At 42.8% G+C, this 25,877-nt stretch overlaps 1 protein-coding gene across 2 annotated transcripts; it reads right to left on the reverse strand.

The window, feature by feature from the left end:
- Nucleotides 1–244: 244 nt before the first annotated feature.
- On the reverse strand, nucleotides 245–9,714 carry CD164 (CD164 molecule). 2 transcript variants are annotated; one of them, XM_056487475.1, is made up of 5 exons: nucleotides 9,483–9,656; nucleotides 5,555–5,668; nucleotides 5,450–5,509; nucleotides 4,321–4,401; nucleotides 245–3,322 (listed from the first exon to the last, which is right to left on the reverse strand). In XM_056487475.1, exons 1-5 carry the CDS (start codon nucleotides 9,562–9,564, stop codon nucleotides 3,162–3,164), a joined length of 498 nt encoding a protein of 165 aa, XP_056343450.1. In that variant the 5' UTR covers nucleotides 9,565–9,656; the 3' UTR covers nucleotides 245–3,161. The 2 variants fall into 2 exon arrangements, with proteins under 2 accessions (XP_056343450.1, XP_056343449.1); XM_056487474.1 differs by having other exon boundaries at nucleotides 5,450–5,668; nucleotides 9,483–9,714.
- Between the last annotated feature and the right edge of the window lie 16,163 nt (nucleotides 9,715–25,877).

Below are 25,877 nucleotides of genomic sequence, written 5' to 3' on the forward strand. Positions count from 1 at the left end.
GAGTTAAGCCAGCAGGAAAAACATGACCTACATGAAAATTCTTCTTGAGATAATTCTAAATCTGAATCAGTATTGTTAAATACAAAATTTATACTGTTTTTAGGGGAACTAACTCTTCATACCTTGCATTCTTCCTCTTTCCCTTAGAATTTCTCAATTCCCATGAGAAACAGCTCATCTCCAAGTCAGCAAGCAGACATTCCTCTTGAGGATTGCTCACATTAAATAAAGTTCACAGGTAAAATTCCATTCAACAGATTTTATTTATCAATTTGGTTTTGCGATTACAACTGCTTCAGTTTCCTTCCACTGAAGACAAGATACAAACTTTTACAGCAACACTTGCAGAGAACATTCGTAAGGTAACAGCTTGGTATTTGCACAAGTTGGCTTCAAGAAAAAGCCAGATAACTTGAAGAGTCACTACAATTCAGTACCTAAAACTGATTTAGGGGCAAGTACAACTACAGATCTATGAGCTACCTTCCACTTCAAAACACAAGGCCAAGAAAAACTGCAAGTTGTTACTTCAGGTTTTTTGCTAGTACACAGCACAGATCAGCTGATACTGCATTTCACAAAGGAGTAAATACTTTTGACAGTGAGGCAGCCAAGCACATGGTGAAGATGTATAACCCAGCCTCCCTTCCCCCAAACAACTAAAATGGGAAACAACTCAAGCCAGAACTCTGAACTTTGGAACTACACCTTGCTGGCAAGGCTAATGAGCAAGGCGTGTAGTGCAGGCCTTCTGGAGCGTCATTAAATTGATACAGCACAAACTTGAGTTTTTCAAATAGGCATTTGTACATGCCAGAGATCCTGGGTTTCCTAAAGTCCTAGAAAATAGTAGTTGCTGGCACCATAACAAATTTAGTAACTAAGGCAAGGTATCCCTTCTACCCTTTTAAACAAAATTTGAGGCAAACAAGTAAGCAATTTTAAGGCACTTTAAACATTATTTTTAGTTTGCTTTACCAGCATACTTTATCAGCAACCTAAATTAGGATAAGCAAAGCTCATGAATAAGCATTTCAGCAACATTAACTTTTTTTTGCAGCAATGTTTCCCATGCTATGAAGTGTTCTGTAGGACTTCTCTGCAAGTTTCCCAAAAAAGCCCTTTGAGGCCAAAGATTGTATACAGTGTATAGTTTCCTTTGCTGAGCTAAAGGCAAACTGTCATATTTCAAAAGAGTATTTTGTTTGCTTCAAAGCACAGAATACAAGCTCACGGATTTTTTTTTTTAACAAATAAATGTAGTAAAATAGTTCTTAGATAGGGAAAGGACAGATTTAAGTGATTTCACAATAAGGCCAAGGATATACCATCTAACTCACACACATACTGTTGCTGAAAACTGGCTGCTCACTGTTGTTTTCATAAACCTGAGCTGATTGTCTTAGTTTTGTTTAGAAAACCAAAAGCTAATGAACTCTAAGATACAGTACCGGTGAGTAACCTCTGCACTTTGTAGCAATTTGAGTTTTCTACGCAGCACAATAGAAACAATACCATTCAAACTAGAAGAACACAAGAAAGCAACACTATACACTTCAAGTTTCCAACTGAAATGCACTTAATTTGCTTCATAATTCAAGTCCCACTGCCATGACTATTATCTGCTATCAATGCTATTTTTGTATTGGGTGCCAAATTCCAGTCAAGTCAGAGCTAGTAAGACAGTACTACAGATTATCCTGAAACTGATGACCAGAGGATATCATCAGAAGCTATGCATTATGTGCTACCTCCACCACTTGACTTTATTTCTACTTCCATTTTTCCTCTGCATTTATTTTCACAGGTGCTCAAGTCAGTCTGCACTGGAGATGACGTACCTTTGATACTCGGATCATACGGCTGATCCAGACAAGGGTAAAAAAAAACCTAAACTATTTGGTTGAATAGATTTCCTTAACCAGTTCACTGCAAGGTGATACAACTCTGAAGCTAGGAAGGGGAGAAGGGAAAGAAAAAAGGTGTAGCCTGCAGGTTTACAGCAATCCTGACTAGGAACAAACCAGCAGATCCTCTGAACAATTCTTAATTGCTCCTTCAGCAAGCAGACATACAGGAGGGTAAAAAAGAAAAAAAACAATAACCCAAGCTCCTGAAATCAATTGCAAAGAGTTTTAAGAACCGTTTGAATAACAAAAACATCAGGATTTCCCAAACATCAGGATTTCAAGTATAAATGTGGGCTGTTGCCTTTTTATACAGGGAGTGAACTGAATTATATCACTGGTTTTATGGGTGGTCTTTGTAGGCCAGAACAAAAGGTAAACAAGTCAAAGCTTCTGTCTGTGGCTGAAAATTGCTGTACTGTACTCTTCACTGTAAAACAAAATCACTAAGGGACAGTTATTCTAGGGATTTTTTTTTAAACTGGAATGCTCAAGTCACATGTATTCTATATTCCTATGTAAAGCTAATACTTACAAGTTTTATTCATCTTTGAGATAGCTGGGACATGCTTACAGCCTACTGAAATTTAGTATTTTAAGGCACTAACATTAATTTCCCCATTAGAAGGATTATTCCTACATCCACCCTCAACATTAATTGGAAATGGCATAGGAATTCTGTTTGGAATGAAGTATTTTGTGAGGCAACTTATATTCTTGTTAAAAAAAATAGGGTTATGTTATTCTGTTAAGACATTACCTAATTCTACATTTTTGTCCATCTTTCTAGCAACACACTCTAAGAGCCATAAGCTACTATAAATGGTATTTCACTCCCTGAAATCAGTCACCAATAATTCACATCTTGATAAAACTGAAGGGATACTGTATCAGGTGTTGTTTAAATTAGCCTTCAGAATAAGTCATTTTAAGATTGTCTACTGGATAGTGTTGCCACTGAATAAGAATCTCTGAACATTCTACATTTGGCATATCAAGAAAAGTCCCACATCAGCAGCCACTAAAGGAAAATAAAACAGCCATTAGAACCCATGCAGCATATTGCAAGTAATCCTGTTGAAGAGATTCATATCACATCTTGCCAAGTATAATGTTGCAAAAATATTCATTTAAAGTCTTCTTTTAGAGATTTAAAGGATATTATGAACTGCTGTCTTCCACGAGCAACAGAAAATATTTTGGTTCAGTGAACTACAGGTGTTGGGCTACTAGTCCATTACCAAGGGGCAGGTCCTAAAGCGTGTGGTAATTTCGGTCTTTAGATCTGCAGAATTTGTACAGAAAGAAAATAACAGCCTGCAGACCCAGAACAAGGACAATTCCACCTATGAAACTTGCAGCATCAAATGTAGATTTGCGTGGAACAGGTACAGGAGCCACAGTAGTATTTGAACCTGTTAAATACCAAATTAGAAACCGTAAGTGCACAATGCTCACAACAGTTTTACAGATTTTAGTGCTGGATTCTTTGTACTAGGATTACTCAAAACACCAGTAAGAAAACAAAAAACAATCAAAAGTGAAGCCATGCCAGCATCTGTATTTAGATTAGTGGTACTGAAATTCTGATTAAATGCTCTTTGCACAAAGCTAGAGCTATTTATAGACAAACTGCTCTGAACCTCAAAACTGAGCAATACCCAGCTGGACTTTATTTTTACTTCAAAAAGCCAAAGCCTTCCTGCTTTACGTAGAATATATCATTGATATGCCCACATTTCCCAGCCACTGTTCCTTGCTCCAGTTTATTGGTTTTTGTTTTTTTTTTGCTTAAATTTAACACACATTGTTATCTTCTATCTACTGTACTTTACCACAAGAGTTAGGCTTAAAAAAAAAAAAACACAAACAGCTGAAGTCACAAATACAAGTCTGGAAATAACAGCCATCTGCTGATGGGTAGTTTTAAAGAGATTTACTTTGAGAGCTTTTCAGGAAATGGCATATTTAGGATTGACTTGGAAATAAAATACTTCAGCTTATTCCCATCACTGTAGCAGAATTTCACTTAACAGAAACAAAAAAACAACCCCCATTCCATTATTATGCTGCAAAAACAAAATACCACCTTCCAAAGACATAAGAGATAACAAGGGACTTCCCAACCACACTATTAAAATCATTGAGCTGATACCATCTGACTAACATGTTTCCAACTTTTTACATCTCACCAATTAGCTCTGTTTCTCAGGCTATATAAGCTATATAAGCCTGCCACTTGCATACATCACCCTAACAAAATTAGACTTGCCATAAAGTTAGAAGTGACAACACCAGATACACCAATACTACTTTAATGTTGCCACTTGGTGAATATTTCAAGATAATACTTTTAAAGCTACACTGATTTCTAAGTAATTTATACTTTAATTATGGCAGTTGTAGCAGTTACCTGCAGGAGTGGGTGCCGTGGTAGCTGGAGTAATGGTAGTTTTAGGCACAGGAGCATGAGTAGTTGCATTGGTGACGTTGGCTGTTTGAGAGAAGACAGTATGTAAACACCATAAACTCCAAAGCAAAGTTTGCAAGCACTGAAACTACTATACAAATTATTTTTCCTGTTTTGCTTTAAAAAGGATAAGCTTGGCCCTCAGTCTGTATCCCACACAATTTAGGTGAAGCCAAGTTTCTGCAACTAGGATTATTTTCAAACTTGCATACTATTGTTACCCAAATATTTCAAGGTTCTCCACAGATCAGTGATTCTTCAGACAACACGACTTTTCTTTCAAGCACTCATATAAATGCTAGTATTTGAACAAGTATCAAGAGATCTGCTTTAAGACAAGTGAGAATCTGCATCAAGGCAAAGGGCTTTCATCAAACTTTCATTAGAATCAGTATTAATTGTACTAAAAAAGTACTTAGTGTAATACCTCTAGACAGGAGATACACACTCATTCTTCTCCTGGCCTCAAAACACTAACTGTGAATGCCATCACTGGAATAAAACCACTTACCTAAAATGAAGCTGTCTCTGACCTCTTCCCCTCCCCTATAGATTAGCATTACTAAAAATTAATCAGTATTCCACTATGTGCCAGGGATAAGTGTCAACATTGGTGAATTTACTCAAAGCTAAACATCACCCTACTGTACATTAGGCAGTTCTGAGCCTAATCAAGTACCAACTTGTTACCTCCCAGCTCCTTTGATCAGCAAGTTTTTAAAGATTAGGTGATTTTTTAAAAAATAATTTCACTGTAGAGATGGCAGAGAAATTTTTTTGGGGGAAAAAAACCCCAACAAATCACCAAAACCAAACTCCTAAGAATTCATGATTAGTGGCAATTGCTAATCCAATTACCACTGAGCCAATTTTTAACACAGAAAATGCTTCCTGCCAACATAACTAAGAGTTTTCCAAAACCCACTTCTTCCAAACCTTGGAACCATTTGTGCATTCTGCACATCAGATTTTTAGTAGCCTATCTGCTACAGTGAACTTGGGAAGAAGCCCCTGTCTTTCATGTTATTCACCAGTTCCTAGTTTCCTGCCTGAGTTCATGCTTCTGTATTACCTATAGGAGTATGAGCTGTGGTGGAACTGGCTGTGGTAGCATTGGAAGACGCCGTGGTCACATTGGAAGATGCCGTGGTCACATTGGAAGACGCCGTGGTGGTTGCATTGGAAGATGCCGTGGTGGTTGCATTGGTGGGTGTCACAGTGACACTGGAAGTTGTTACAGTGACATTGGAAGAGGACTTAGTAACACTGGCAGTAGGAGAAACTCTGGGAGCTAGGAAAAAATAAAGAGTAACATTAGAGAGATTAATGACAGTATTGAAATGAAAAACAACCCAACAAAATAACATCAGCAGGCATAGCTTTAGGAATTTCACACAGCACTGAGTCCTACTGCAGTTTTAGTTTGAAATTACAAAGCTTTTGAATCCATCATACTAACATCAAAAGTTGCATGACTGAATAGATGAAAAAAATCTTGTCACAGCAGGAAGCCAAATCAAGCCGGCATTCAACTGGCAACTCAAGATTCCTCAAAGCAAACCTGAGTGAGAAGAACCCTACTGTCAAAGCAGAAACTGTGCATGCTTCACACAGGAGAACACTAGGTATAGAGCATATAGAGCCTGCTTCCCAACCTCACCACAACTGAGACTGAACCTGAGCTATCAAGTTCAACTATAAATCACAGTTGGTTAGTCAACTGAATCAGAATGGAGGGAAAACCAATCAAGAATTTGAAAGTTTAGCTATAGTTCCTGTTCAGAGTTGTTGTTGGATGTAGGTGCTGTCAGCTTCAGCACACGTTGTACCAAAAAACGCCACACAACCCCCAAAAAAAACAGTTGTAGTGGGTTGATCACACATAGATAGCTTATCTAAACTGATATATCAGCAAGCCTCCTGATGAAAAAGCATGATGTCCAGAAGCTTTTAATGCTCTTTCAAGTGAGGTTAATTACATCTTGAGCACAATTCAGCACGGTGGGAAATCAGAGCTGACTGTTTCTACAGAGATAGGTTGGATATATCAGAATCTACATTCTCTTGGCTCCCTCTTGCATCTGGGTAGTTTAAGGTCACCTAAAAGGCTGCCTATGTTTTTCCCATGTCAATCCCTTGAGGCAGTGTTGAGCCAAAGCAATTAAGAGTCAATAAGGTATATAGATTTCTCTCACACATACAGATCCCCTACTAGTCATTTCGAATTATAGACAATTTATTTCCTTGAATTTACAGAAGTTAAACACAACAACCCGATAATGTCACCACAAATTCAACAGGAACAGACAGTAGAAATGCTTCTCAGATACAGAAAAAGGCATTGTAAGAGCATACTCTCTTTGGAAAACACTAAACCATGGTTCTTTCAGCACTCCTGATTAAGAGGTGATTGTTAAAATTTTAGAAACAACACTCAAGTCCAAGTCAAAAGGAATTATTTCTGGCTGTCACCACCACAAGACAGCCTAAAGCAGCACGAAAGCTTCATCATTGCTGGTGTGAGTGAGCCAGTCCCTTTAGCAAAACTGTTTAATTCACCTAGACAAGATTATTCAGAATTTTCATTCACTACTCTAAATCTTAAAACCAGAAAATCCTGTCTTGAAGTCCACTTCTTATCAGCATTCAGAAAAACTGAAATTAGGGGGCTTTCACAAAAGTGAAATTCAACATCTTATCTAAATTTTTCATACCTGGTAAAACTGCTTTGCACAACAAGCACAAAAGTCTGAAGTAGATATGCAACTGAACACATTCGTAGCATGAAGGATTTATCTTAGGCAGTTCTATCCTAGACCCTGTATTTCAGAAATGCACGAATATTTGAGCTAGTTAATTAAAACTGGAAGGTCCATAAGCTCTTCATATTTACAGATAATATGGCACACACTACTCTAGTGAAGATACCAAAGTCCAGTAAATTAATTTTGCAGTTCATTGAAGCCTCAGATGGTAAGGGCTTGTTTCCTTTTGATTACATTTTTCCTTTAGGTAATGCAGCTATAAATAGCCCTACAGTAGAATGCAATTAAAGTATGGGAAATAAAGACAAGAACCTGGAGAAATTAATGTACACATGCATAAAGAGGAGAGCAGATTAATCTACTGTCAATCTATTTGTATTTTGATCACAGCAGAAGCCAGCAATCTAACCAGTCCAGCTGCTTTTTTACGTCAATCTCAGTCAAACATTGTTACCTTAAAACCACAATGACAACACATTCACTAACTGGATCAAGTAAGATCTTCTCCCAGTCTAGTTTTACCACATTAGTTTTAATTGAGAACTTACTCATGCAGCCATCAAACTCAGCAAACCCACATACAACCCACAACTCCTTCTGTTGGCATGCTCTCCAGCACATTTCACATCATATCCACCCACTCCAGGCACCTTGGGGTGACCTTTCACTTTTCTCCATGAAAGGAACACTGCTATCCACAGATCTTTGGCACTCAGCACGCTCATTTACCTCTCAAGTAACAACTACAAATACACTGGCTAACTTCAGTATTCTGAAACCAAAGTAAGCCTGAATCCACACGGCCTCTCTCTTGGTTATGGCAGGATCAGGTCAGAAAGGCTGGCACTATTTCTTCCCTTTCACATAATATATGAAAAGACCTTAGTGGGTTTGCATCAGTGAGGTGTGCAACAGCTGCCCTATTCCCTCCAGGAAGGCAGCACTCAAAGCACTTCAGGAGCTTTATGACTGTTTCTGGATAACAGATTTCAGGGGGGAAATTATGGTGGGTATACATCTGAGGAATGATCACAGAACGCACAACGGCCTCCAGCAAATGAACAATCTTCACTTTTGTACATTCCTCAACGGTATGTGGAAAACCTAGCACAGTATATCTGTTAAGACAGGAAGACATTCGGTAGAGGTAATTTATACCAGGTACACTAGGATTTCTAATTTAGTTTCAAAAACATCCTTCCCAGACTAACATGGGGAAGGATCAGATCTGCAAAAGTAAAGGACCAGGAGACGTTTTTAACAATGAGCTGTTAACTTCAGAATCTGTGGCAGGGTCTCAGACACCTCCTGCTGTGAAAGGTTCTCCCGGGGTCTTTTACATGGGATAACAGCAAGTTCCCCAGCTCTCGCCATCAGCAGACGCCTACTCTTCACTGAAAAAAAAAAAAGTAAAATTCTGATACTACGAACTAAGCTTTTCAGCCTGGGCAGGCTGACGTTTGCTCCCAAGATAAACCCGCCGTACCGGCTCTCGCACAGGGTAAATTCGGACACTCCCCTGGCACTGGAGGAAAGCAGGCACCAGCGGAGGGGTCCGTGGTGCCGGCACTGCAGCGCCCTCTCCCGCGCAGCGGAGCGGCCCCAACCCCGGCGGAGCAGCTCCCGCCGGCGGGGCACGGCTGCACGGGAGATCCCTACGGGCTGACCGGGCAGCCTCAGCCCCGGCTGCGCCCAGCGCCGCTACGCAACGCGGCCAGGGAACACGGAAGCGCCTCCACACAACTTTTTGTTTTGTCTTTTTTGCGGCTGTCTCCGCGTTTTGGGGCTCGCGGCACACTTCGCGGTTCTCGGCCCCGCAAACACTCTGGCAAACAGCCCACAGAGGTGTGGGCAACAGGGGGCAAACCCGCGGGACGAGTAACGGGGCTCACAGCGGGGTAAGGGACACGCGGCAGCAGGGAGGGCCAGAACTACACGGCTGCAGCAAGGCACCACCGCTCCCAGACCCCTTCCGAGGGTGGAAGCAGCCGCGCACAATTCCCTGGCACCGGCTCCCCCTTCCAGCGGGGGATAACACAGGATAGCGGGTCTTAGACCGGCACAAGCAGGAGAGCGGCCCAAAAGCTCGACGGGCTGCGGCCGCGGCGCCCAGGAAGCGGCGGCGGCGGCCGAGGAGCGCCAGGGGAGCGGCGGGCGGGTCCCGACGGGTTCCGGGGCTCCGCAGCGCTCCCGGCTCGCCGCCCGCGGAGGGGCCGCACCGACGGACAGCCCCGGCGGGGCGCGGAGCCCGCCTCGCTCCCCACAGCGCCGGGCACGGGGCGGGGCTGCCCCGTCAGCAGCTCCCGGAGGGAAGGAGGGGGGAGGGCGCGAATCACTCACTGCTGCTCTGCGCTGCCACCGCGGCCAGACCACACAGGCAGCACACCACGACGACGACGGGGGACGAAAGTGTCCGACGCATGGCGGCGATGCGGTGAAACGAGGGGGCTGTGGCTCCCGCTCCTGCTCAGCACTTCCCTGCCTTGCCTCGCTTCGCTCCGCTCCCGCTGCCGCCGCGCGCCGCCGCCCCGCCACGCCCCGCGCCGCCGCACGTCACGGGAGCGCCCCGAGCTGGCCCCGCCCCCCTCCCGCGGCGGCGCTGTGGTTCCTCCGGGCTCCCTCCTGCCCCCCCGTTTGGCGGGCAATGGAACGGTCCGCAGCGCTCAGCGCGGCGCTGCACCCGCACGTGACCCCGCCGCTCCCCCGGGAAGGAGCTTTTCCCGCGCGTCACGCGCCGTCACGTCACCGCGGCGGTCCCGCCCCCTCGCTGCTGGGCCCGCTCATTGGCTGGGAGCGAGGCGGGGGCGGGGCCGGGGCGCGCGGCGATGCCGGTCCCTTGGAGCTCCGGTGCTGCTGGCGGGGGTGGCGCTGCCCGGTGGGGACGGAGGTGCTCACACCCGCTGCCCCTCCGCCGTTTCTACCGTGACGAAACAGCGGGTTGTACTGAAGTTGTACTTAGCTGGTAGTTTAAACGAATCGCACGTAACCTTAGCTAGCGTGCCGCACTTGCCCAGTGATGTCCAGCTGCGCTCCCAGCAGGTCTGGTGCCATCGCAGGTGGAAGCTGGGAGTTTGTGTAGGTCCAGGGTGAAATGGCTGCGATAGTAGAAGGGAAGCGTGCTACAAGTTGTAACCCATATCTTTACACCTGTGCTGTAGAGAGCACCTGGAGAAGGCGCCTTGGTCATCCCACCACTTCTTTTCGTGGACTTGGCAGTGTCGGGTTTGCAGTTGGACTCGAAGAAAGGATTTATCCAACCTAACTAATTCTAATAATCGGTGATTTCCCCCGGACCACTGGGTAGAGTTCCCCCTTTGCCTATCACATTTTCTCTGTCCTTTGTTCTTTCCTAAGGCAGCTTGAGTCTATATATATATCATAATTAGTCAACTCTCTGAAAATAAAAGTTTATTTGTGTAAATCTGCCTCAGCATTTTGTGCAGTGCCAACACAGGTGAATGTTGGGAAACCGAGGCAAACATTGATGTATGTTTGTATTCAAGGAGAGCTAAGCTAGAGCTATAAAGCAAATTTTATTATGGTCTAGGTCAAAGGACAAATAGAAGAGTTATAATCAGGACAATTCCCCTTTGGTTCTCCTAAGTGTGAGCTGGACTTGGGCACTAAAGAGGAAACTGCCAAAGAAATCCCTAGCTTAATCTTCCCATTTTACTTTCTTTCCTCAGGGTGTTATATTGCCAAGAGACCAATACAAATGCAGAAATTTTAAGGCAAGCTACCTATCATGGTTACTGTGAGCTATGGAGGGGCCTGTAGGGCTGCTGGTAATACATAATTTGGGTACAGAGCTTTCTGACAAGGTTCTGTACTGTTGTATATTGTGGTGCTTCCTGCTAGCAAGCAGGATGGGTAATGCTTTGCCTTCCTGCAAAGAAGTCTCAGGAACAAAACAGAAAGGTCTGCAAAGAAACAAAAGCTAATCAATTGTGTGATATGAAATGGAACCTTGTAACAGCTGCATTAAAATTACCAAACATGTTCTGTTGTATGTAAATGTCAGCAACATCAGAATTTAGTTCTGAAAAGTAATAAGGAAATGGGAGTCGCACACTGACTTTAGTTATCTCTCATTCTCAATTTTTACTGGAGTGGTAGTGTAAAATAATTTAGTTATTTCTACAGTATGACAGAAGTTTCTGGCCTTTTAATAAGAAATAATTTTCACATGCATTATTAAAATATGGTATTTCTGCTCTACCTTTGAATAAACAGCATAAATTGAGGAGCAGCATAAATAAAAATTGCAATGTAACCAAAATTGCAGGGAGCATGGAATAAGGGAGTTTTCTATATTCCACTCATCCCTCCTAGCCATACCTGCAGAGATTTTTATGTCCTTCTGAGACAAGGGTCTGCTGCTTGGATCAGGGCTTGATTCAGAGGGTCTCTTGAGATTTCACTAGACATAAGGTATTATTTGAACTCAGGTTTTCTTTTTTGCAGGTCTTGTGGGTTATAAATATACCTTCAGCAGTTATCAGTGTTTTTTGAGGAATTGCAGTGGCAGTTCTGTTGATGTGCTGGACACATCAGGTGTAATGGTTGCTGCAATCTGCATTTCATGAGGAGTGCATACTAAAAATCTCTTCTTTTAAGAAAGTAATAGGACAGTTAAGTTAAATAAGATAAAAGACAAGACTAATCAGTGTTTATGTATATGGAAAAAGTGGGAGAAAATTAAGTACATAAAAAATAGAGCTAAGACTACCAGCAAGGGCAAGAACATTTCCAATGTGAGTGAAAACATGTTTATCATTCTAGGGGCTGGTAGGAATCCAGGGAAAAGATAAATGTGGTTGTCTGTTTTTTCTTACAGTCAGCATCTTAGGACTTTGTTGTAGCATACAGTCAGCAGGATCACGGCAGTCTGGGTTGTTGTTGTTGGATTTAAAACACCACATTCATCACTGGATTCAGTTCTCATTGCACTGTTATATACTTAGTGGTTAGTAAGGCATTTATCTCTGTTTTGAATCTATAAGGAATTCCAAGCACTGCATTACTGGAAAATTATGTAAAATCCCTGACAAAATGGGCAGAACCTAAGATTGTGCACATGCCTATTTTAGGGAAGCACATTTGAAACAGCAAATGCCCAGGATTTAGAGCAGATTGCACTGTATCAATTGGTGCTTGGCAAGATGTGATAATGGACTGAAGAGATTCCACAGGAGTGTACAGCAGTTTGGGATGACAGCAGTAAATGAAAAACTAAATTTAGTAGATAAACTGAAGGGAATATATATTTCCTTAATTTTGTAAACATTGGTTCCTATTTCCATACTGTCATTTCAAGTGCAAGGAAAGAGAAGTGCATGTGAAGTTTAAATACGTGGTGGGTGTTTTAGCAGGGAAGATACAGCATCTAAGGAGGTTTTGAGGTATTTGTTACCATTACATAATGATGCATTATTGCATCCTGGTGCCATTCACCAGAATGGTGAATTGTTCAGAAATAACACATTGACTCCTGTGCCCGGAGCTTTGTAACCTTGTTTGTCCTTGCAATAAGAGGCAGGTATGGCAGTAAATCCTGCTGTAGGGGTGTGTCCAAGCAGGATTGGATAGGGCCCCAAGGCACATCCAGGACGGTGCATGCCGTGCTGTGTGACATCAGGGGGTGCATTTAAGGTGCCTCTGTCCCCAGCAGGAATTCTGGGTGAGGACACTGGCACCTGTATTGTACAAGCTGCTTGCCTGAGACAGGCAAGGTGGAGCTGTGCTTGGTACACACGAATTCTGTGTTACAGGTACTCAATCAGCCCCCCCTTCCCCTCCAGGTGGGGTGGAAAGGCTGCTTTTAATATAAAGAACAAATAAAATAATAGAATGGTTAGTGATAATAAAATAATATTAAAATATTTTCTTAACTCTTTTAGAGATAGAAATACTGGCTGATGCTTTTAGCCTAAGCCAATCCAGAGACATGACTTGAGAGGAAGAATGGAAGGCAAGAAGTCTACTTACCTCCAGGTAAAATGGAGTGGAAGGAATAAACCTTTCACCTGTGCAGCTGCAGCCAAGCAGAGAATGAGGTCAGGCTGATTTAGGTGACCAAAGGAAAATAAAGCTAATGTTTAGATGGACTTCTTGCAACAGTATATCCATTTACTGTTTTTTAAAGTACTTTTTTTTAGTTGGTGATAGTATAATACAGTGATAGGCTTTGGCCTGTGTCAGGGCAGGAGCATATTCCCTAGGAGTTTAGCTGTGTCCTCAAAGCTGGCTGGCTGATCAAAATGTCTTGGTCAACCTGGGAGTTTTTCAAGTGAAAGAACTTCAGGAAGGTCTCCACAACTTTTTCTCAGTAGATATTTTTGTTCTGAGGCTCTTGCATCTGGCTCCTGCCTGAGATGTAACACCTGTGGGCTGCCTGTGCCTGGCCCTGGGTCCCACTCACCTGGCATCTGCTCTTGGTGTGTTTTGATGGCATGGAGCAGTGTTCTTCCCTCACAGCAACTAAGTACAGGCACAATTGAGCTCTGTTGATCTGGCCACCCATTACTACCTCTTAACATCCTAAAGCTTATCAGAATTACAGTATCAAGATTTTTTTTCTATGAAGTTTGTAAAATCATTCCATTTACCCATTTTCTTTGTGCAATAACTGTATTATATCATTCTGATCCATTGGATGTGCTGCATAGTTGATGTTCTCAGTAAAGTTCTTTCAAAACCAGTCCCTCTGAATACCTTCTTTTCTTCCCTGGGATCGGCAGCAAAAATTTTTTGTCTGACTTACAGCTGGGGGTCATCAGTGAATTAGTCAAGGGTATCCCAAGCAATAAAGTATGTGAAGGGCAATAGCAGAGAATTGCAGCCATGATAGTCTGAAAAGGAAGGTGAGGCTGGTCTGTAGAAAGGTGAAATATGTTGTCAGAGGTCTGTCTGATGCCGTGAAAATGGATGTATACTCCAGATATCCCAGGGCTTCCACAGATCCTGTACCTACACAGCTGAGGAGCCATGCTAACAATTTCTGCTGGCTTTAGCAGCCCTCCTGGATGAGATTCAGAAACCCTCTGACCTCAGGTTAGGTAAACTACCTTGTAGATAATGATTTTGGCTTCCAACTTTTGTCTCATCATTGCTTGAATAAGTAGGGGGGGATGATTGGAGCCCGCTGTCTCTGCTGTATTAACACAATGTCCTTGTGCTTTTAACACATAAGCCCGTGCAAAGAAAATTGGTGTGTAGTCTGAGAGCTTCTTTCATCACTTTTAATTTAAAGCAGTGTCTAAGGGAGTGTTTTGCTGGAGTAAGAAGCTCATCATAAAACCCCTGTAAAGCAAAACTTGAAAGATACCAGTTTTTCTTACAGTGGTGACACATTACATAAATAAAACACTGTGTAATCCGGTAAGATAATCCTTTTCTCAGAATGCATGTTGCTGCCAGCTGTTCTTTATAGGAGGGAGTTTTTTTATATGGTTGCTGGGAAGGGAACTTCTCCAAACCCAGCAGCTGACAATGAAAGGCTTCACCTCCCCATTTGATGACTGCCCCTGAATTTCCCAAGTTTGTGCAGATCCTATGACTTGCCTCTGGACTTGCATGTCCTCTGGATGCTTGTGCATGCTATTTCTCTGGTATGGCACGCTGAGAGGCAGCACGGTGCTCCTAGTGACTTGATCAGAGATGTAAGTTGTAGCAGAAAATATGTTACAAAACATCATTTTGGATTAATATGAATATTCCATTTCTGTTTCATTGCTCATAGCCTTGGACTCCAGCTTGCAGGCACTGGGGAACCAGGCTTGAAAGATGCACTGTTTTTCCTTTGGGTGTCCTCTTAATACTGGATGAAAGATTTTACCATGTTTTTTTCTGGTTGAGTGTCCTGCCATGACCAACGCAAATACAGTAATTATGGCTTGCCTGAAGAATTGTTATGCCTGAAATTCCAAATATTTCCTGGTTGTACTCTTCTCTTCTTGTTATAACTTTTTTCATGTGGTGTAACTTCAGCCAGTTGTCCCCTGCCCAGTTCCCATGCATTGTTCTCCTAGATCCTGAGTGTATGATATCCAGCTGCACATCCAGCCATTATCCTTGTCACCAGGTCTGTGACTTCTGGCACAGGATCAGCTTTCTGATACTTGATGAGGCATTTGCCTGCCCTCAGAGTCCCTGAACATTGCCCACTGCCAGAGCATGAGTTTCTAGGCATCTGACATCTGCTCAGATCAGGTCATTTGGACTCAAATCACATACTGTGTTCTGCTTTGATCCCTTGTGGAACATTGGGGAGACTGGGGTGCCAGTCACAGAGCAGACCTGTTGGTGACCAAACCAACAGCAAATAATCAATCAACTGGCCTCCTAACATTGTCCTCTGTTAGCCTTCAGAACTAAAATTGCTTTCCTGACTTTAAATATCTGAATATAATTTAAAATCCTTGCAAGAAATAAGAGCCACTAATCTGTCTCAATACTGAGTATGCAAAACTATATTTTCATAGCAGTAGTCTCTGTTACTTACAAAAAGTAATTCAGCATAAAATATGGGGGTTTATGAAGAAAATATCACAATCCATTTTAATCTTTAAGACCTATGAAGTTAAAAAAATTACTCTCTAGACAGATTGATTTGAAATGTTCCTACAGAAGATTTAATTCCTATATAGTAGTCTGTGTATAGATTGCAGAATGCTTTAAAAAATGGAAGGATTAAATGTGTTACAGGCTTCTTAGCTAGCTGCAGATATACAAAGGTATTTTAGGTTAAAGAATCTTTTTGCTTTGTAGCATAAGTAAAGAAAAAACTAAATCCCCTTGCTAAAATTAACATGATGTTCATACTCAGAGCCTCTGGAGATCACTCTGGGTCTATGCCCTCTTCAGGCATTCAGTTAAACATTTGTTGATTTGTTAAATTCGTTCCCATTTAGCAAATAAACTTAAGATCGTTACTTTTCATGAAATTCATGGACTTACGCTTGGACAAAATCAGATCTCTCCAAATGCTTCCCTAATTCAGCCTTCCCCATCTTACCCTGGCACTGTTCTGTGAGGTTTAGAGGCTCATATGGTGAGCCCAGGAGCAAAGGTCACTCGGCACAGCACTCTTGGCAGGGCTGGGAGTGGGGGTGGCTGAGCTGCACTCTGATGGTGGCTGGGTTGCCCTGGCACAGCAGGGCTGGTTTAGCCTTGTGTCTGCATCCAAGCTCCACAAATGAGTGCTCTCTCCTTTGAACCTCCAGTGCACTCGGTTATGGCCTCTCTTTCCAGCCTGCATTTTGATCTTACACATACCTTCTTTTAATGCTCACCTGGAGCCCTCCATGCCCCAGCTCTGCACTGTGTGTCAGAGAGATCTTGCATGTACAACATCACTAACACTTGCAGTCATTTTGAATTATGTATTTACATCCACATACAACCTTAACTGTATTGCAATAACTTTATAAACAATATTTTTCTCTGTTTCAGTGGCAACAGTCACTTTTTTTTTTTTTTTAATTGAGACCATCTGCTATAAATAACTACTTAAATCTTGTGCCTGCTTCAGCATTTCCTGGTTTTAGCCTCATGCAGCCCAACCTGATTTCAAGTTTTTAGTTTATAGTAGTCAGTGCAGGATCAAATGTTAGGCCTTCACTGAGGCCACAGTCCTACAAACATATTTTTCTTCTTTTTTGTCTGATCTGTCATTTTCCCATATCAGTGCTTGTAACTGTACAATCATATTAACACTATTTTCCATAAATTGTAGGTGTGCTATGTTCAAGATAATTTTCTCTTTTTCTGTAAAAAATAATTTTAAACACCTTGTGAACATTTCTTTTTAAGGGGAAAAAAACCCAAAAGTTTCCAAGCCATTCACATGTGCAAGAATGGTTTTGTAAGTGAAAGTCATCACGGTCTGTAAAAAGCTGAGTGGGAAATAGTGCTCTACCTTAGAGCAGTCAGGAAAACCATTTTGGAATCATGGATTGAAGGTCCCACAGTTAATTGTCTTGCAGGCTACTGTAGGCCATTTGTTATATGTAGGTACAGCCTCCAGCGTTTGGAGGATCTCCATGTCCTTGATCACTTGCCTACAGGAGAGGGAAAGTGCACATGGGATCCATCTCCATCCAAAGCCAAGCTCTGCAGCCTCTGTTTTGTGTGGGGCCATTACAAAAGCAGGCATCTGTTTCCTACTGACAGGCTACACTCCCTACACTCTTTAGAAAGTTCTTCACAATGAATGCTGTCCTGGATTAAGTAGCCTCCAGCTGACACTTTAGGAGAGGTGAAAATACTGTGGCTTTATGCAGCTACATTTATTTAAAGAAGCAAGTGTTGTTCCATGTGCCCCAGCTACAAACGGCCACTACTTTTGAGATGAAGTCAGGAGACACTGTGAGAGTTGACAGTATTGGAAGTGACTCCCTGTGAAATAACCATCATTTCCTTCCTTTACAGCACTAATCTGAATCCTGAAAACAGTCCAATATTTTGCGCTCTCTTTGATTTTCAGTCTGTCCTTCTCCCACGCCGTGGGAGGACAAGCTGTGCCTCCTGCAGGCTCTGGCACGCGATGGATGTCAGCAGAGCTCCATAAAGCTTTGTACTGCATCCCATCCCACCCCACCCCATCCAGCAGAGTGGTACCAAGCAAGGAGGATGCTGCAGACATCCCTTGTCCAAGTGGGGACATCAGAAAATCTGAACAGATAAATACCTGGAAAGTACCTGGCTGTCCTTGTTGTACACTGTGGCTTTTTTTTGCTTCCTCATGATTAAACTTGCACTCAGATTTAGGAGGGCCTGGCTGTAAGATCATGGATCCTTCACCTTTCAGATTGCACAGAACCGGTGGCAAGGCAGCAACTGAAGTGAATGTTGCTGTTATTAATATATCCAGCTTTTGGTTTGTTCTCTGTAGGTTTGAAAGTTATGTTTTGTTACTATTAAGGATACTGTTTTTCTGCATGGTGCAGTAACATGGAAACTACACTGAATTTTTCTGTCTGTGGTAATACTTAAATATTTTGTTCTCTTCCACCAAGCAAACTGCTCAAAGCAATATTTTTGTTTATTACATTCCTGAAAATTTAAAAGTTTTAACAGGATAGTCCTGTATGTTGACCTACTGAGAACTAACTTCTAGTATGCATTTGCTAAAATAATGTTTTTCAGGTTGTGACAGCAGAGCAGAGCCTGGAGGTTTTGTGACACACCTCCCTGTCTGTCAGGGCCCACCTTCAGCTGACACTGAGCTCTGCAGCCATGAGTTTGTAACCTTTGGTCCTGGAGATGCCCTGGCAGCTTCCTTAGTTTTGCCATAGGGTTTTCTAGCTTGAGTAATGTGGGGAGCTGGCTGGAAGGTGATGTGGAACTGGGAGCTGTTCCTATGGTGACTCTTGCTGGCCATCTCGAGAATTCCTCTTCCTTTGTGATGGATGGGGCTTTTATCCAAGGAGAGAGCTGGGGGATGAAGGGCTGCAGTTGCAGTGTCCCTTTGCTGCTATTCAGCAAAGTCCTTTTTAGCAGCTCCCTCAAGCTCCCTCTCCTTCCTTTACACTCACCTTTTTTCTTTCCCTCATAGGTCTTACGCCAGCAAAGTCTGGTTTAAATCCATCTCTTAGCCAATAAAGGAGCTAATGAAAATGTACCCATAAAAAAGCACTCTGTATCCCTGTTGTTGGTCTGTAATGACTCTCCACAGAGCAGCTCAAGATACTTATCATGACAATTCCCTATGGCTGCTTGTGATTATTCCCACTGTACAGTTGAGGAAGAGAGGAGGCAGAGACGATGCTCCAAGCACAGGCTCAGCTCTGCCTCCCCTCATGCTGCTGCTGGTGGCAGAGGACAAGACTCCTGTGAGCACAGTCAGGGCTGTGAGGGCAGGACATAGCTGGCTGGGGTGGGATACCCAGCTGCTCCCAGCCCTTGGCAACTGGCACAGGTGGGCAAGCAGGATACTTCTTTGTCTAAATAAAATTACAGAGCTGAATAAAATGGAGACCAGATACCGAGTTAAAGAGGCCAGAGTGCTCCCAGAGTAGAAGACTTTTTCCAGGGTGAGAAGAGGATGTAGGCAATGGGAGTGAGAGCTGTGAGGAGGTGAAGAGAATCCTCCACGCTGCCTGGGAAAGGACTCGTGAGAGAGAGAAGAAATTACTCTCAAGAGTGATGATTGGGGAGAAGCAAGCATCAGGTGTGCTTGGGTTTGAGGGATCGTGGCAAGGACTTGACTCCTTTTCTGTGGAGAGGAGACTGGCTTTGGGGTGGGGAGCAGAGAGTCCACTGATCCTGTCATCCTCCATCACCATCTGACCTGATCACACTGTGCAGTCAAGAGCCCCATCAAGCTCTCAATAAGCTTTAAGGAAAGTGAAGAAATATTTAGATTTTTTTCTCTGATTTTTTAAAATTTTGTTACCTTGTTTTGAGAGCCTTTCTCAGAAACTGATTCATAAAAATGGTAGTTAAATTTTAACTAAACAGTTGCTCCCTGACTGCTGCCTTGTAGCATGCAAAATTACTTCAACAGACTAATTTTGGAGTGGGATGCTTTGTCCTTTGACACGATGCTCCAGTACAAGCAATTCTGTGTAATTGCCTCAGTCCTCTCATCTCATTACAGTAAAATGAGCTTGTGTCTCGTTAATTCCAGCAGGCCCTGGTTGCAGTGCAGATACATGCCAAGCACAGAGCCTCCCAGAACATTACTGGCTGACAGAGGCATCTCTCACCCTTTTCAGATATCAAAGTTATTTGTCCTCTGCCCTCAGGGTAAAGTAGTTTTGCAGGAAGTATCGGGAAAGCAATCTAAACCTCAGAACAGAAAGGCACACCCAAGGGAACACCTTTCTCAAGGGTGGAAAGCAACTGTTAAAGAGGGGGAGAGCGAGAAGTAGCAATCTTCTCCTTTGATGCATTAACACATGGAGTATGTGCAATATGCGTAACGAAACTCTTGCAGAGACACATTCAAGGTTGACTGATTCCAAATTAAATCCACCTTAAAATTACTGAAGCAGTTTTCGGTCCCCTTCCCACATGACATGACAGCTTTTTTCCTGAGTAGTAGAGTGAAAGCACAAGCTCTGCCTGGAGGAGGATGATGGAGCTGGGGTCAAACAGTGCATGCAAGCTGCCACAGCTCCCCTGTGTGCAGAGGTGCCTGGGTACATGCAAACTTGTTTCTATCTGATGTGTAGACCAAGTAAATCTAAGGGTGATAAAAAATGACAAATTCTAGCCAAACAGAAGGTGCAAAAGGTGCAAGATGGGCTCTAGCACAAATACATTGGATAACATTGCTGGAAAAGAGGATTCACAGAATTTTAAGACCTTGGTGACACCCACGTTGGAAACAATTTAACGGCCAGTCTTATTTTTTTCCAATACCAGTTTATGTTCTCTCAGAAATATGTGTGCCCTGGGAACCTGGGCTTGCTGCTGTTCCATGAACTCCAGTATCAAAGAAGTGACTTTTGCCTTTTTCTTTCCACTCCAGGAAGCTCATAGCATTTAGTGCCTTAAATCCCTCACACTAGGCTTCCACCTCCAGCAGCCCTCCTGCTTGCCAGTGTTACTACATTTTGCTCTATCCAACCTGGGACCTTGAGGTGAGAGCAGCTTCTCCTCCCAGACTCTTCAGCATCTTGGGAAAGAAACTTTTCAGCTGCACTTAGCATTTCTGATCTCAGTGTTGGCAGCTGCCCAGCCTGCTCAAATGATTTACACCATTGCCAATGGGAAAGCTTTTATATAAGGGAACATAAATAATTTTCAAAAGTGCTTTAACTGTCATAAAGTGTCTTAATGGGTAGCATTTAATCTAAACAGAAAATCTCAAATGCCTATGTCAATTATATGTATTGTTTTTCTTAAATATTAAAAGTTAGGATGTTCTTTTTTATTTACATTTTATGACTTTATGCCAGTATGAGGGAACATTTTCTGTTAAACTTAGGTCACGTTTGTCATTTCTCGACTTTCAGGGTTTTGTGTGAGATTCAGAACTCCCCTTCCACCCGCAGAGCTGAAGCTGCTGGCAGCAATGACTAACACTTGCCCAAGCCTGAGAAGCTGCCTGAGGTCCAGGAAATCTAGAGTTAAAGCTGACGTAATTATGTCTATTACTTTAAACACATTTAAGCAGGTGATAGGTGTGCCTGGAGATCTGTAGGTAATCCACTTCTGCATTTCTGGGGTCCTGCTCACAAATGTGAGTATTTGAAGTAGGCATTGAGTTACTATCAGCCCTCATTTAGGCAAGGACAAGGGGCTGGAGGAGCTGAGCCTCAGGCAGGGGATATAAGAGGACAGAGACAAGGTTACAGATCAAAAAGTGTTCTCACTAAAGCAGTATGGTCTTGCTAATACAAGCAGATTAGAATTCTGACTGAAAACCAAACCTTTTTGCTTTAGGGAGAAGAAAAGCAGTTCCCAGGTTATTATGTGAATAAGATCAGATCAACAACTTGATTTTTGTGGAAATTCACCATTTGCACAATCAGATAGCTGGGGAGACATACCTTCAAAAGTAGGACCATAAACTGACTCTCCTTCATCTCCCATTCCAGTTATGGTATCTGCAAGGTAGATAAAAGTAATCATCAGAGACCATAGTTATCACAGGCATTTGTCACAGACTTGTAAGTGAGCAGCTCAGCTGAGGTCAGAGACGTGGGTTGCCCATCAGCCTGGAGGAACAACTGCTTCCATCTCTGTTGCACTACTGAAATTTTGACAGATCCTTGGGCAGAGCCCTGCTTCCATTCCAGGAGAGGGTCTCTCTATGAATTATTTCATGCAGTGTGTTTAATTGCTGCTGCTCTGAGAAGGTCCAGCATTTCCTGCTGGAAGAGCTACAGCAGTGGCAGTGCTGAGCCACGGAAGCAGTGCCCCAAAGAAGGATGTCTGTCAGAGGGAGTAGGGTTAGAAGAAAGAAGGATGAAAATCCATCTGTGATTTTATGGTAAGTTAAGGGCACTAACTTGTCTAAGAAAGGAGAATTGATGAGTGAAATTCCTACTCAGCAGAATGAAGCACTAAGGAAAATGGAATTTTTTTTTTTTTAAAGTAAGTCTGTTTAGACAATGTTTAGACATTGTCCAGTTATCATTAGTCCTCTACAGTAGCAAACTTAATATTAGATTGCTTTTGTGGACTACATAGATATTATTAATTTGCTTCAAGCCCACACCACTCCCCGTGGCTTCCAAACTGGGGCTGGGGCTGAAGCCTAGGGGTTACCTCTGCAATAACCTTGGTCACATGGAAAACCAGGTGCTGAAGCAGCCCCACCACCATCACTGCCACAGGCACCCACTGCAGGCCCATGGCAGTCTGGCCACCAAGATTTTGAGTCTATCAATAGGACCCATCTCCACAGCAGCACCAGACACCAGCCCACACACTATCCTGCATTTCTAAGCACTTTCCAAGACTAATGTAAGCAGTTTTCAACCCTGTGGGAGGTTAGAAAGTGCTCCAATTTCTGTTTTCCCCTGCAGGAAACAGAAAGCAGAAGTGGCAAAGCAGAAGACTGAAGCCAGCTCTTTCCAGAGCTCTTGATGGATGCTGTCAGTGATACTTAAAGGATGAAGATCCTCTTGCTAATAGCAAATGCCCAGCAAAAAGTGGTAAGTATAAGCAAACATGAGAGAACTGCTTCCCCACTCCACTCCCAGCCTCCAGTGAGCCTCTGCTCAAGGATTTCCTGGTATCTCTGTGTTTAATTACCCCTGGCAGCTCTTTTGCATTTGAATTTCTTTGCTTTTCAGGCAAATGTGAAAGTCTGGCATCCACAAATTTCTGTGGCAATGTGATTTACAGCTTAATGACACGCTGTGTAAAGTGTGTGCCTCCTTTTGACGCAAAAACTCCTACCCACAGCTGTATTTGCTGGGCAGTGCTGAGACATCATTCCCGCCGGCGGCGCGTGGACGGAGCAGTTCCAGAGGGGTCGCGGCTCCCACAGCAAAGCTTTGTGCCACCGCGGCAGCTTTGCTCTCTTTAGGCTCACGCAGCACGTGCAAAAGCTGCTTTGTGGGTCAGCTGTAAGTTCAGCTCGGGCTTCTGTCAGCACAGCGGGGTCAGGTCACTTTTCATCTCTGAGCACCGTGAACTTTCATGTGTCAAAGTCCTAGTGCAGATGAGACAATTGTGATTTTCATGCAGAACGAACCTAAAGAAACCCAAACCAACAGATTTCTCATCTTAATAACAATGTGTACTTTCCCCCAGCTGTATATCCCACTGGCTGGCTTTATAAAGTCATACATTTTTACATAACCACAGAGTCAGGACCAAAAAGGCTCTTAGCTAAATGTTGCTAAATTACCGTGTCTATAAGAAACCCAGACTGAGAAAGAAATCACAGGTTGCAGAAGGGCCTCCTCCAGGTAGCCCTGAAGTCTCTGGTCTGGCTCGGTGGTGGTTTCTTACAGTGATTCATTAGGGCAATGTTTTTTAACAGTTTTGTTGGGATTTGCAGCAGTGCTGGATTTGAAGAGCTCCATCCTCACAGTATCAGAGATTGTGAAGAATATCAGATTCTCCACAGCTACCACAGCTGCTCTCTTGCCCAGAAGATCTGTGCACAAGGTGTTACCATTTCATGTGATGATGTTCTCCTGCTGGAAAAAAGCAGAAAAGCGAGGCAGACAGAACAATTAGGACAAGGAGACATGTTAAAATGGTAAGACGAGGCAGTTTTAATTCACAGCCAGGTCCTGGGGGGCAGCAGATGAGTTGAGGTGACAGTAGGTAACTGCAAGCAGCCCATGCAAATGCAGGGATGTTTTGTGGGCTGTGACTGACTGATGCAAAGGAAAGCCCTTTCCTTCTCCCTCTCAAAGGTTGGCAGCACAGTTGCCAGAGCCTCTGTAGGCTGTAAGCTAAGTAGAATCTAATTTTGGTAGGCAGACCATATGGCTTTTGCTATAGCCAAAAAAAGTCTACAGCAGCCTTATGTAAAGTCCAGGGCAGAAGCAGCATACCCAGAATCAAATATAAAATCAGCTTCAGAAAATATTGGCTATCTATTTTTCCCTACATCCATATTTTTATCTTGATACAGATCAATATAACTGAAGTTTATTTGGCTTTTTGAAACATCTCTTTTCTCCTTTTTGCACTACAACATTCAAGGATTAAACCCAGAGCAATCCACTACATATTATTTTTTAAAAATTCTGAGATTGATGTTCACATTTTGCAAGTGTGCTTAAATTTGCACACAAGAAATTCTGTTCTTAAAATTTAATTCTGCACATACATAGGACTGGCTCCCATTAATCCGTTTTCTTTGAAAAAAAATAATTTCTAGGCATTCTTACTGTCATTGTGAGCAAGAATGGGATACCTATAAACATACTGGTAATAGTCAACTGACAGTCAAAGTCAAAAAGAAAAGCAATGATTAGCCTAAAAACCATAACAGGACTGTTTTCTGAAAATTTATGTTGGGTGTTTTTTTATAAAAAGAGCATGCCAAGAACCACCAATTACTTGTCTCAATCTATTCTGGTTTTTATTTCTCCTTTTCTCATCACTTGGTAATTCAGGTTAATTAAATTTTATTCAACAGGTTGCCAGTTATGAAAATTACATATATTAAAATCCTGAACTGGGTGACTAATATTAATATTTTAGACCCTATTTATTACCTGCTTATGACAACATGATATTGTTCTGCAGGCCTGTTTGTAGTACTCAGATGAGGATAAATGTTCTGTGGGTGGCAATAGTTAGATGTGAATTAGCTGGTGCTGTTCTGCTTGCCAGCTGTGGCAGATGAGCTGTGCTGCATTCAGTTTGGAGAGGAAAACACTTACCATAAAGGAAAATATGAAAAGCACACGAGGTTGTGCAGCACCTTTAAACAATGATCCTGAAAGCCTTTCAAAGGTTAAGCAGCAATGCTCTTAGAAACTTGAAGTCCTGTTAAGAGTGCACACATACCCTGACACGAGACCCAGGAGTTTTGCTTCTGTGTGATTCTTAGAGGGTTTTCTTGGTCCAAACTTCTCCACCTGGTGCAGCTGCAGCTGTTTCAGTTCCTTTCAGTCCAAAATAGCATCTGAAAAGGACTGAGAAACAGAAGAGAAAGCAGACAAAATTAATTTTAAAAAATATACACACACATATATATACACACGTATACATTTGAGAGAGACCCCCACGTGATGGTGGTACTAAAGGAGAGCTGCTAGGGGTCACCAAGAGACATCTTGGTGGAGGGCAAGTAAAATCACAGAAGGGGTCAGGTTGGAAGGTACCACAGTGGGTCATCTGGTCCAACCTCCCTGCTCAAGCAGAATCATCCCAGAGCTCATGGCACAGGATTGTATCCAGACAGTTCTTGAATATCTTCAGTGAGAGAGACTCTGCAACTTCTCTGGGCAATGTGTTGCAGTACACTCAGTCATTCACACAAGAAAGTTCTTCCTCATGTCAGAAAAATTTGCAGGACAGAGTAGGAAGTTTGCTAACTAAAGCAAAAGTCTGCTTCCTGCTATTCCAAAGATACTTTCAATTAGGTAGGATTAAAATATTAGCCAGGAATGAGCAGTAAGCATACTACAGTGAGATGCTGAGAATATGCCTGGATGGGTTTTTCCATTTGGAAGAATTGCTTGGGACAGATATGATCAGTAGTCCCTCTGTTGTGGAAAACCATTTATTGTTCACAGTGTTTTACAGGGGATCTGAAAAGGGATAGAACATAGATAATTGTTGTAGCTCATGGGACTGCAACTCTGC

This window comes from Oenanthe melanoleuca, chromosome 3, assembly GCF_029582105.1.
Source record: "Oenanthe melanoleuca isolate GR-GAL-2019-014 chromosome 3, OMel1.0, whole genome shotgun sequence".
In the NCBI taxonomy this organism is placed as follows: Eukaryota; Metazoa; Chordata; class Aves; order Passeriformes; family Muscicapidae; genus Oenanthe; species Oenanthe melanoleuca.